The 12,531-nt window shown below is 42.5% G+C and overlaps 1 protein-coding gene across 2 annotated transcripts in view; it reads left to right on the top strand.

Annotated features, from left to right (window-relative positions):
* herc2 (HECT and RLD domain containing E3 ubiquitin protein ligase 2) overlaps positions 1–12,531 on the top strand; it is an 86,420-nt gene that overhangs the window by 43,283 nt on the left and 30,606 nt on the right. Inside the window, exons 35-49 of one of the 2 annotated variants that reach the window (XM_052140702.1) lie at positions 1–192; positions 665–852; positions 988–1,180; positions 1,329–1,511; positions 1,804–1,988; positions 2,099–2,246; positions 4,047–4,243; positions 4,405–4,635; positions 6,403–6,541; positions 7,157–7,303; positions 7,942–8,084; positions 8,320–8,584; positions 8,731–8,873; positions 9,561–9,659; positions 9,776–9,944. In XM_052140702.1, coding sequence (XP_051996662.1) covers positions 1–192; positions 665–852; positions 988–1,180; positions 1,329–1,511; positions 1,804–1,988; positions 2,099–2,246; positions 4,047–4,243; positions 4,405–4,635; positions 6,403–6,541; positions 7,157–7,303; positions 7,942–8,084; positions 8,320–8,584; positions 8,731–8,873; positions 9,561–9,659; positions 9,776–9,944 — 2,622 coding nt within the window. The remainder of the gene's footprint in view (positions 193–664; positions 853–987; positions 1,181–1,328; positions 1,512–1,803; positions 1,989–2,098; positions 2,247–4,046; positions 4,244–4,404; positions 4,636–6,402; positions 6,542–7,156; positions 7,304–7,941; positions 8,085–8,319; positions 8,585–8,730; positions 8,874–9,560; positions 9,660–9,775; positions 9,945–12,531) is intronic. The other variant, XM_052140703.1, reaches the window with a different exon arrangement.

A 12,531-nucleotide genomic window follows, 5' to 3' on the forward strand; every position in this document is an offset into this window, starting at 1 on the left:
GTGTGCAGCCGGTTCCTCTGCAGACCATCACGAATGAGAACCCAGCAGGCCCCAGTCTGGGTACCATCCCTCAGGCACGCTTCCTGCTGTCCATGCTCCACATGCTCACTCTCAAACACGGAGCCAACAGCCTCAGCCTGCTACTGAATTCTGGCATCCTCGCCCTAACCCAGAGTGTCCTCAGACTCATCGGTCAGCATCATGTTCATCAGATTAGCTCTTTATAGAGTCTAATTAGCTCTTTTCTTAGAGTCAGATGGTCTCTTCTGTAGGGTGAGATGGACTCTTTTATATTGTCAGACAGGCTGTTCTGTAGGGTCAGTTGGACTCTGTTTTATAGGGTCCGATGTGCCCTGTTCTGTAGGCTTAGATGGAGTCTCTTCTGTGATAAGGCTCTGTTCTGTAGAGACAGATGGACCCCTCTATAGGGTTAGATGGACTCTAGGTTCAGGTGGTCTATATTCAAGGGTCAGATGTGCTCTATTCTATCGGGTCAGATGGATTCTGCTATGTAGGGTCTGATGGGTCAGATGGACTTTACTATAGGCTCAGATGGGCTTTATCCTATAGTGTTAAAGTGATTCTATTCTTTAGGTTCAAATGGGCCTTGAAGAATAATTTTTTCCCCTTCTTTTTATATGAATGTGTTGGTGTTGTTTCACAGGTCCCAGCTCTGATAGCAGTGAGGAGGAACTGAGCTCTGGAGCTCATGGTGGCTCTGCTACAGTGCTTGAGGAGTCCAGGAAGGAGTCGACCCCCACTCCTCTTCCCGCCTCTGGCCCTGAGCTGGCAACTATGATGAAGATCGGCACTAGGGTGATGAGAGGACCCGACTGGAAGTGGGGAGACCAAGTGAGTTACGTGTGTTTTTAGGTATATGTAATTAATTTACGAATTATGCATTCAGAGGGCATCTAGCAGTTTAGCAGTCTAGAACCCTGATAGTGGTAAGTCGGTGTGTTCATGTACCTGTATGATGTGTGCTAGGATGGCCCAACCCCAGGCCTGGGCCGTGTGATTGGTGAGTTGGGGGAAGATGGCTGGATTCGAGTCCAGTGGGACACAAGCAGCACCAACTCCTACAGGATGGGAAAAGAGGGCAAATACGACCTTAAACTTGCTGAGCCGCCACCTGCCATCCAACCCACCACAGAGGACTCAGACACTGAAGATGACACAGGTTAGTGCTGTCCTTCTGCTTTGGCACAGTGCCATTCCAGAGAACGTAAAAGACTTGAGATTATGCTGCCCTGTCTTAACTATTTTACTTCAGTCTACCTGGTCATTGATTGATTTTACATGCTCTCTTTCTCTCTGGTCTGTCTCAGAAGGGGAGGTGATGGAGAAGAGTGTTCACCCCACTGCGATCATGTTGACCAGTACAGTTAATCTGTTGAAGACACTCTCTCTGTCCTCTGGGATTCATGCTGAAGTGATGCAGGCAGAGGCCATTAGCACTTTGTGTGGTTTGCTCAGGATACTGGTGGAGAGTGGAGCCAATGGCAAGACTGGTAACTCAGCATTGAGTCCTAAGATGACATTACATACAAAACATGCAAATGTTTACAGTACTTGTTGTGAACATGTACGAATACAGGATTTCAAACAGCTGTTGCAAAATAAAAAAATTAAAGAACTGCCACGTTCAAGTTTGCCAAGTACAATCAAGTCATAAAATATGCAGTAAGCATTGGTGTAATTAGACATGTTTATTATCTTACACATGATTGGACAAAGTATCCCTATGTCCATTTTAATTCAAATGCAGCTTGAGTTTTTTTTTCTCTTTATATTTTTTTTCAGGTTGTTCATCTCACAAGCTGGTGTCCCGTGAGCAGCACAGGAGCTGGTGCACACTGGGGTTTATTCGCAGTATAGCTCTTATGCCTCAGATGTGCAGTACTCTCAGCTCCTCTGCCTGGATCAATCTGCTCATCCGCATTGTGGAGGGCCATCAGTCCTTCACTGCCGTCACACTACAGAGACAGGTATCCACCCAACATCTTCATAGATAACACATTTGCTGTGTGTTACAGTTTTGCACTGCTCACAAGATCACTATTGCACAACATTTTAACCCACCCATCCTCCATGGCAGATTCTTGCCCTGCGGCTGCTGCAGGCAGTGTTACCATCATGGGATAAGACAGATCGCTCTCAAGATATGAAGTTCCTAGTGGAAAAACTCTTTGGCTTCCTGGGCAGCCTGCTGAGCACTTGTTCCTCAGATCTACCCCTTCTCAAAGGTACCATACATTTGCCCAAAACACAATTTTTACCCTTATTTTGTCCTTATTACATTTATGATTATGGGCTATTATGAGCTATATGCTCTGAAACTCTTTGATTAGAGATGGTGTACAGCAGGGATGGGCGAATTTGAAGGTGCATTTTTCGGAAACTGTTTCCTCCTTTCTACCAAGGTGCTGGATTACAAATATGCACTTGCAATATTACAATTTCCTCATTGTGGGTAATCTATGCACAACTATGCAATGTGCTTTTTAATGAATTTTTGTTTATCCTCTTTTCTCCCAATTTGGAATGCCCAATTCCCACTACTTAGTAGGTCCTCGTGGTTGCGCGGTTACTCACCTCAATCCGGGTGGCGGAGGACAAATCTCAGTTGCTTCTGCTTTTGAGAGAGTCAATCTGCGCATTTTATCACATGGCTCCTTGTGCATGACACCGCGGAGACTCCCAGCATGTGGAGGCTCATGCTACTCTCTGCGATCCACATACAACATACCATGCGCCCAATTGATCACAACAAGCACTAAGCGCAACCACAAGGAGGTTACCCCATGTGACTCTACCCTCCCTACCAACTGGACCAATTTGGTTGCTTAGGATACCTGGCTGGATTCACTCAGCACACCCTGGATTCAAACTCGTGACTCCAGGGGTGGTAGTCAGCATCAATACTTGCTGAGATATGCAGGCCCCCCAATGCAATGTGCTTTTAAATATTTTGTTGTTTATTTAATAATATAAAAACTTTTATTTTTGTATAAATTGCATATTTACTAAAACATGCAGTTCAATTGTACAAATTCATTTTCAATTGACATGTAATAGATTGCAAACTTAAATGTTCAAGAAAATGTATCTAATTTGCATTGTCTGTTTTATGCAAGCATGAGCAAAACAAAATAATATGTCTTTGGTGATCCTTGCACTGTCACAGATTTTGTAAACATTTTGATGCCGACGTATTTTACACTTATATCTGTGAGGAGAGCAGCTCTTGCAGCACTGGTGTACGTATCTCTCATAATGTACGCCTCTTTGATCAGTTAATCAGTGGTGTTGTAATGGCGAATCAAATTGAAATCTTTAATGACAGATTTTGTATCCAGGCAAACAAAAGGCATAGGTTTACCCTGCGTATATTAACGTTAGTGCGCACTATCTCACTGAATACTGAGGTAAAATTTTGCTCAATTTACCTTACAAATGATGAACAAGTGTAAGATGTTGCTAGAATCCTACAGTGATCCGTAGGTCTGCGAAGAACAAGCAACCTCTTCTGGTGGATAGTTGTAATAACTTTATAGCATGAATGCAACTTTTTTTTTTTTCTTCCCAATGTGCTTTTAAGTCCTTGTGGTCGCATAGTGACTCGTCTTAATCCGGATGGCGGAAGTTAAATCCCAGCTGCCTCCACTTCTGAGAACGTCAAGCCACGCATCAACCACGCGTGTTGCCACTGAGACTTGGAGCATGTGGAGGCTTCATGCCATCCACCATGGTATCCACGCTCAACTCACCACGTGCCCCACCGAGAACGAACCACATTATAGCGATCACGAGGAGGTTACCCCATGTGACTCTACCCTGCCTAGCAACCGGGCCAATTTGAGACCTGGCTGGAGTCACTCAGTACACCCTGGGATTCGAACTAGCGAACTCCAGGGGTGGTAGCCAGCGTCTTTTCCACTGAGCTACATATTCAATGGGGCTAACATTTGTCCAACCCTGGTGTAGAGGTTATGTGGCTTTGTTTTGTCAGTTACTTTAATGTTGCCTCATTTTGTGCTTTGCAGAAGGTTTTGTGCGTAGAAGGAAGTCCCGCCCTCAAGCTTCTTTGACAGCCACTCACAGCAGTACACTAGCAGAGGAAATAGTGTCCGTACTGCGTACACTTCACTCCCTCGGCCAATGGAATGGCCTCATTAACGAATACATTAATTCCCAACTCAGCGGTATCAGTGATGTCATGGCAGGGAGACACACAGAAGTGGTACATATCCATATTTTGATGTGTTCTCAATCATTAATTTTAAAACTACAGAAATGTTAATATTTATGAAAACTTGATAATGTTCTTATTTGTAAATAGTGTCATCTCTTGTGACTTTGCAAAGCAGATTACGTAAAGTTCATCCACACTATTTCTATCAGGCTCATCTTGAAGACTTCGTCCCCAATGCAGAAGCCCCAGTGGTGGGCAGTCTGATGGCTGTTTTGGCCGTCATTGGTGGGATTGATGGGCGCCTGCGTCTGGGTGGGCCGGTTGTTCACGAGGAGTATGGAGAAGGCACTGTAACCCGCATCACACCTAAAGGACGAATCACAGTGCAATTCCACGAGATGAGGACCTGCAAAGTGTGCCTGCTAAGTCAGCTCAAACCGGTACGTATATATATATATATATGTGTGTGTGTGTGTGTGTGTGTGTGTGTGTGTGTGTGTGTTTATTTACTGTATATGTACATGTATGCTGTGTGTGTATATGTGTGCGTGTGTATGTATGTACAGTATAAAAATCAAAAGTATCTGTTGTGGCCACCAGCTGCATTAAGTACTGCAGTGCATTTCCTCATGGACTGCACCGGATTTGCCAGTTCTTGCTGTGAGATGTTACCCCACACTTCCACCAAGGCACTTGCGACTTCCCGGGCATTTCTGGGGGGAATAGCCCTAGCCCTCACCCTCCGATCCAACAGGTCCCAGACGTGCTCAATGGGATTGAGATCCGGGCCCTTCGCTGGCCATGGCAGAACGCTGACATTCCTGTCTTGCAGGAAATCATGCACAGAAGGAGCAGTATGGCTGGAGGCATTGTCATGCTGGAGGGTCATGTCAGGATGAGACTGCTGGAAGGGTACCACATGAGGGAGGAGGATGTCTTCCCTGTAACGCACAGCATTGAGATTGCCTGCAATGACAACAAGCTCAGTACGACGATGCTGTTGTCACATCGGCCACACCTGGTGAGACAAAACCGCTACTTGTAAGTGAAGAGCACTTTTTACCAGTCCTTTCTGGTCAAGCGAAGGTGGGTTTGTGCCCATAGGTGGCATTGTTGCCGGTGATGTCTGGTAAGGACCTGCCTTGCAACAGGCCTACAAGCTCTCAGTTCAGCCTCTGTCAGCCTATTGCGGACAGTCTGAGCACTGATGGAGGGATTGTGCATTCCTGGCAGTTGTTGTTTCCATCCTTTTCCTGTCCTGCAGGTGTGATATTCTGATGTGCCGATCCTGTGCAGGTGTTTTTACACTTGGTCCGCCACTGCAAGGATGATCCGCTGTCTCCCTGTAGCGCTGTCTTAGGCGTCTCACAGTACAGACATTGCAATGTATTGCCATGGCCACCTCTGCAGACCTCATGCCTCCATGCAGAATTACGTTTTTATAACTGTGACCATAATTGCCTACCGTCTATAAGCTTTTAGTGTCTTAACTACGTTCCACAAGTGCCTGTTCATTAACTGTTTATGGTTCATTGAACAAGTGTGGAAAACATTGTTTAAACCCTTTACAATTAAGATATGTAAAGTTATTTGGATTTTTACAAAATTGTCTTAAAATACAGTGTCCTGAAAAAAGAATTTCTTATTTTACTGAGTTTATTTAGCATGTCTCAGTTACTTCTGTCTCTAGATGTAATCTCAGACAGACATGATGTTCAGTGGGGGGCTTTGTGGGGGCTTTGTGGGGGACATGACATCCTAATCTTCTATTCTAATCTTTTCTATTTGCAAAAGTAATGTTTATGAGTCTAACAGATATATATATATATATATATATATATATATATATATATATATATATATATATATATATATATATATATATATATATATATATATACTAGATACAGTATATCAATTATACAATTAAATTATTTGCATATTAGACATTCAAGACATTTTTGAAATTAAATTAACACTTATTGTACACAATCTTTAAAAAAATTCACTGCACATTTTCATTTTTCATTTACAAGGCTTGTGGTGAATTGTGAAACTCCCACTGATTTATTTTGTTTACCCCCAAAATCAGTTAAAAAAATAAAAATTCAGCAAATTTAGTCTGGTCATGACAATATGTAAAGTCTGTGATGTTATCTTTTTCTCAGTGGTTGATTTATATATGTTTTTTCTGGATATGTTGGCAGATTCACATGGTACCATTCAGTGTTCAGAACCTGCCCTTCACTGAGCCGATGTTGACTGTGTGGGCTCAGCTGGTCAACTTAGCAGGGAGCAAGCTGGAGAAACAACATACGAAGAAATCCCTAAGCAGAGGACTTACGGGTACAGCACTCAAACTGATTCACTCACAAGTTCACACACACACACACACACACACACACACACACACACACACACACACACACACACACACACACATATGTTGGTCTACCTATCATTATGAGGACTTTCCATAGACATAATGACTTTTATACTGTATAAACTATAGATTCTATCCCCTAAACCTAACACAACCCCTAAACCTAACCCTCACAGAAAACCTTCTGCATTTTTACATTTTCAATAAAACATTGTTTAGTATGATTTTTAAGCGATTTGAATTATGGGGACACTAGAAATGTACTCATAAATCACATTTATAGCATAATAACCTTGTAATTACTAATTTGTAACTTACAAAATTGTCCTCGTAAATCACAAAAACACGCACACACACACACACACTTATTATGATGTGATCTGATGGAAAGCAATAAAATGCTTCCTGTTTGTCAGAAGGAAATCCAGAAAACATTCCACACATTTGATCATGTGAATATCCTCCCTTTTCTATTCAGTCAAATCATCAATATTTTCATTTTAAAAGACAGTGGAAGAGGCAAAAAGGGCTGTATCTGTTCCATGCTAATAGATTTTCTGCTTTGTTTACTATTGCAGCAGACCAGGTGGATGTGCATTTGTTGAGGTGTCAGCAGCTCAGGCTATATGTTCTGAAAGCAGCGCGGGCTCTGCTGTCCCACCAGGACAAACTCCGGCAGATCCTCTCTCAGGCAGCTGTCATAGACATCAGCCCCAACCCCACCGGTAAGACAAGAAGCCTCTTGTCTGCACATCTATTCTGTTGCTCTCTTGTTGGATACTTTTAGATCACAGGCCAAAGTGTGCTATTCCAAATCTATGCATTTATTTATTTTTATTTTTTTGCTTTGTTTTTTGTTTTTCTGATTTTTTTGAACTGTCATCCACCATTTCCACATATGAAAGTGGCTGAAATTGGAAAAAGTTATATTCAGTGTGATTTTTGCTGTTCACGCTGTCATCAAAAAAATATATAAATAATAATTGTATCATATTTGAAGAGGGGAGTGTGTTTAATCAGATTTGGGCCACGTTTAACTTCTGTGTAAACACAGCATTACTCTTAGACATTCTCAATGTCCATTGACATTTCCATACTGTGGTGTCATGGGAAGAGGATCGACATGTGTTGATAGACATTTCTTATCTCATACTATTCCTGTTTTATCACTTTACTGCCCCATGTTGGTCAGGCGTAGAATTTGTCTTGGTTAGTTTTTGTATGCTCCTTTTTCAATAATGCATCTTAAAATGCATTTCTTATTGTGTCACACAATAGCTCATGAAAACAGTCCATTTGATATGATACTGACATTTGTTGAATGTCTTTGTGCTTATCAGTGTTTTTGTGTGTTTTTGTTCAGAGGATCAGTGTGTGTCATCTCCTGATGTGGGGGATTTGTCTCCTGAGGGTCCTCAGCCACCGCTAATTCTCCTCCAGCAGCTGCTGTCAGCGTCCACTCAACCTTCCCCCATCAAAGCCATCTTCCACCGGCAGGAGATGGAGGTCAGTTTGCATGTTTGCACTTCTTAAATAGTTTTAATTCACTTGAAGGCACTTTAAATGCATAAATGTTAAAGGCCACAATAAAAATATCTCATGGATCACCCCTTTTGCAGTTAAAGAACTGCAACCATTCAGTTCTAGTTACTGTTTCAGGTTTTTTTTAAACACTTTGCTACACCACCACAATTCTACTATTTTCCTAAATTTGTCCTCACTAAGTCTTGTGTGTGTTTAGGCAGCGGCTCTGGCAGTTTGTCAGTACCTGGCGGTGGAGTCCACACACCCGTCCTCCCCTCTGTTTGAGGACAGCAGCTCTAGCGAGGCCACCACACCAGTCACTGTGCAGCACATGCGTCCACCAAAGCAAAAGAAACACAAGACCTCACCAGTGCCCCCTGCACCCATCGTTTTGCAGCTCATGGAGATGGGCTTTCAGAGAAAAAACATAGAGTTTGCCCTTAAATCACTGGCTGGAACCACAGGGGCCTCTGGAGTGCCAGGTAATGCATCACCAGCTTAGATTTTACATTTGTGGAATTGAGAGACCTGAAGCAAGTCTTTAAAAGCAACAGAGCAAAAGAGTAATTCATAATTACAGTATTTAACTTAGTCAGGTGTGTTTGTGTGATGCTTGCTTATGTTTTAGGTGTTGAAGCTTTGGTGGGCTGGTTGCTCGACCATCCAGATGCTCACATTACTGATCTGTCAGATGCAGACACTGTTTCAGATGAATATTCTGATGAAGAAGTGCTGGAAGATCTAGAGGAGTCTGAGCCAGCTTTCCATGTGGTGGGTTTCTAATATAATAATGATTAGGGCTGTCAAACTTTAAACATCTACTCGGTTCAATTAAATCTTTTGGGGGGGTGGGGGGATTTTCTCCCCTTTTTCTCTCAATTTGGAATATCGAATTCCCAATTTGCTCCAAGTCCTTATGGTGGCGTAGTGACTCGCCTCAATCCGGGTGGTGGTGTTGGACGAATCACATTTGAGACGTCAACCCGTGCATCTTATCACGTGGCTCGTTGAGCGCGTTACCACGGACACATAGCGCGTGTGGAGGCCCACGGCATCCACCACGGCAATCTACGTACAACTCACCATGCGCCACACCAAGAGCGAACCACAATATAGCGATCACGAGGATGTTACCCCGTGTGACTCTAACATCCCTAGCATTCAGGCCAATTTGATTGCTTAGGAGACCTGGCTGGAATTACTCAGCACACCCTGGGATTCGAACTCACAAATTCCAGGGCTGGTAGCCAGCGTCTTTACCACCAATCTACCCAGGCCCCATGGTTCCATTTTTAAATTGAAAATTAAAAAAACTAAATTTTTACAATTGTACTAAATTAAATTGACAGCCTTAAATATGTAATGTGTTTAATACACATACAGACATAGCCTGATCCAATAGATATAGATTGACTTGTCTTTTAATAGGTGACTAACATTCCTTCTCTCGCATTCCAGCCTCCTGGAGTTGTAGTCACTGAGAGTCAGACGTTTAAAAAGAGATCTGATTTTCAGAGCAACGACGATTATGCTGTATACATAAGAGAAAACATTCAGGTGAGGAACTATGCCCTTTTTTTCACTAGTTTACATGCGTTTCAATCCCAAGGTTTGTGTCTGGTAACATAAATGATATGAGCTGATCTGATCTGAGGCCAGTGTATGTGTTGTAGGTGGGCATGATGGTGAGATGTTGTAGGACGTATGAAGAGGTGTATGAGGGAGACGTCGGCAAGGTAATTAAGCTGGACAGAGACGGGCTTCATGATCTGAATGTTCAGTGTGACTGGCAGCAGAAGGGAGGCACTTACTGGGTCCGTTACATCCACACTGAGCTGCTGGGTAATACTCTTTAGATCCTAGTATGAAAACATACTCTATAAGGTCTGTAAAAGTCATAATTACATTTTTAGTGGTTCAGTAATGTTTCTTACTTTCTAATAAATCAACTCAGTGAGTTATAGTGGAGGTGTGTCTTTGTTAGAATGTTGTAATAGAATGTAGATCTTGAGGCAGCATGTTCTCTCTCTCTCTCTTACATTTGTTCAGAATCTCAGTATGACCACATTTACATGCACTTAGAAAAACGGTTTATTCCAAGGATTTTGCAGAAAGTGGCATTCTGACACGCTTTCCTTACTACAATTAAGGGATTGTACACACCAATGTAAAACATCGACTGCCCCTAATTTTTGCGTATATGCGCTCGTACATTGAGGGAATCCCAGAGTTTTAGGTAAGAGGAAAACCCCACTATTGCAGCACAATTTCGCTGAAGGTCAAGATGGAAAATTAAGGAAACCAACACAGCAACAACTCCGTAATGTCTGTACATAAAGTTAAGCAACGGAAAATTAAATTGCGAAGTCTTGATTGTATGCCATGTGTGTTATTTACACAAGCGTCACAGGGAAATGATGTTGCTTTGGAGAAAGCTGTTTACTGAACAAGCTGCATGTGTATGGGAGTAAATACTGCATCTGAATAGGAATGCAGAGTTCTCGTAATAAACCACTTTCTTGCAATAAACTGCTTTTTTTGTGTTCATGTAAACATAGTCTATGGGAACACCTCAGGTGTGACTTATTGCAGAAGCACTAATCACACCACTTCTTTCAAAAGTTGATAGACCAGTTGCTGCTGCGATCGTATAACCAGTATAAACCACAGCTACCTGCAGCTACCTTGTTCTCACTTTTCGCTGTAGAAGAATCAGAAGCCATCTTCAGACACACTGGGATTTATTGTTAAACTGTATGACAATGAAGCCTTTAGGTAACATCCTAAATGCATTAAATTTTCTCTGTAAATATATTGAGTGGCTATTTTTTTACAACATAGCAGTGAATTAACTTGTCAAGGTGAGTTTACCTATTATATAGTAGCTCTTAGCACTTTTCAGTGTTTTTCTGACTTTTGTGGTGCTCGCCACGCTTCAAATAGACGGAAAATAAAAAGAATGAGTTTTTTAGCTTGTGCATTTTCTCCTCAAGTTTTCACTTCATGATTGCAAAGATTCACTCCGGCTTTGCATTTCGTGCCAAGGTGTTAAACACACTAAAGCTGCAGCTCCGTGCTTCGTCATTAGAGGATGTGGTGGAACCACTAGTTAGCGAAGGGAGCATGGCTCCTCTCGCTGCTCAGTTGGAGAACTGGCTTGCATGCAGTGTAGAAAGGGTACAGGAGTTTTAATATCAGTGGCAAATGGAGAGTCTGCTAAGATTTTAGAGGAAAAAATATCCTCTCTGCAGAGCAAGGGAGTGATAAGAGCAATACCGTTGGAAGAAACTCGGCAAGATTTTTATTCTCTATATTTTGTAATCCTAAAAAGAGGGGGAGGTCTCTGTCCCATTCTGGATTTGCAGGTTCTCAACAAAAATAAAAAAAAATACAGGTTCAAAATGCTTACACTCAGAATGCTGTGTAACTCTTCATCCTGGAGACTGGTTCACATCAGTGGATCTCCGATCCCCATAGAAGATATTTGATTTTTTTCCTGCTTACAGTAAATTTCATAGGCGGCCCTGACTCCGTTAGAAATTTGGGAATCAGAGTGTCTAGTTATCTTTACTATCTGCTATCTATCATGATTCGCTGATGTTCTTCCTCTTTTGTAAGTCGCTTTGGATAAAAGCGTCTGCCAAATGAATAAATGTAAATGTAAATCTGCTCTTGTGCATGCCATCTCAATGGCAAGCGGAGAGAAACAGATGCACATATAGTGACATATTTGCAAAGTTTAGGATTCAATAGTCACCAAGCAAAAAGCTGTCTGGTTCTCCCAATAATTTTTTACCTGGGTCTCATGTTGAACTCCGTACATTTTTTGAGCATTCCTGTCAGAGAAGCGCATTCATTTGTTTAGCAGTTGCATCTCTCTTTCAATCTGGGAGCTCAATCTCTCTCAGGATGTGTCTTCCGCTGCTTGGCTTAATGGCCTTGACAGTTGCATTCGTTCCATTGGGATTGCTGTGAATGAGGGAATTTCAGTACTGGACCGCGACACAGAGCACTCCTCAGATGCTGACTCAGTCACAGAGTGAATGTCTTCCCATATGGCATGAACGTTCTTTGTCATTGGAAAACGTCTGTCTGTCTTTTCTCAGGAGGGTTATTGCTGAAAAATGTGGTGATGACGGACGCATAACTCACAGGCTGAGGCACTGTGTTCGAGGGCAGGGCAGTAAGGGGAGTTTGGTCTTCTGCACTGATGTAGAAGCTCATACGTTTTCTGTAGCTTTTGAAAGTGTTCTTGGCTCTGAAACATTTTGTGCATTTCCTCAGGAGTCATTGCGTGTTGGTTTGGACGAACAACACAACAGTGATGGCTTAAATCGAAGGGGGATTTTGTTCACCCCAGCTTTACAGTTCCTTGTGGGTGACGATGCGTTGGCACACCCATGACCAAACTGCTATACGCATTTCCCCC

The sequence above is a fragment of the Xyrauchen texanus genome, chromosome 13 (genome assembly GCF_025860055.1).
Source record: "Xyrauchen texanus isolate HMW12.3.18 chromosome 13, RBS_HiC_50CHRs, whole genome shotgun sequence".
Taxonomy (NCBI): Eukaryota; Metazoa; Chordata; class Actinopteri; order Cypriniformes; family Catostomidae; genus Xyrauchen; species Xyrauchen texanus.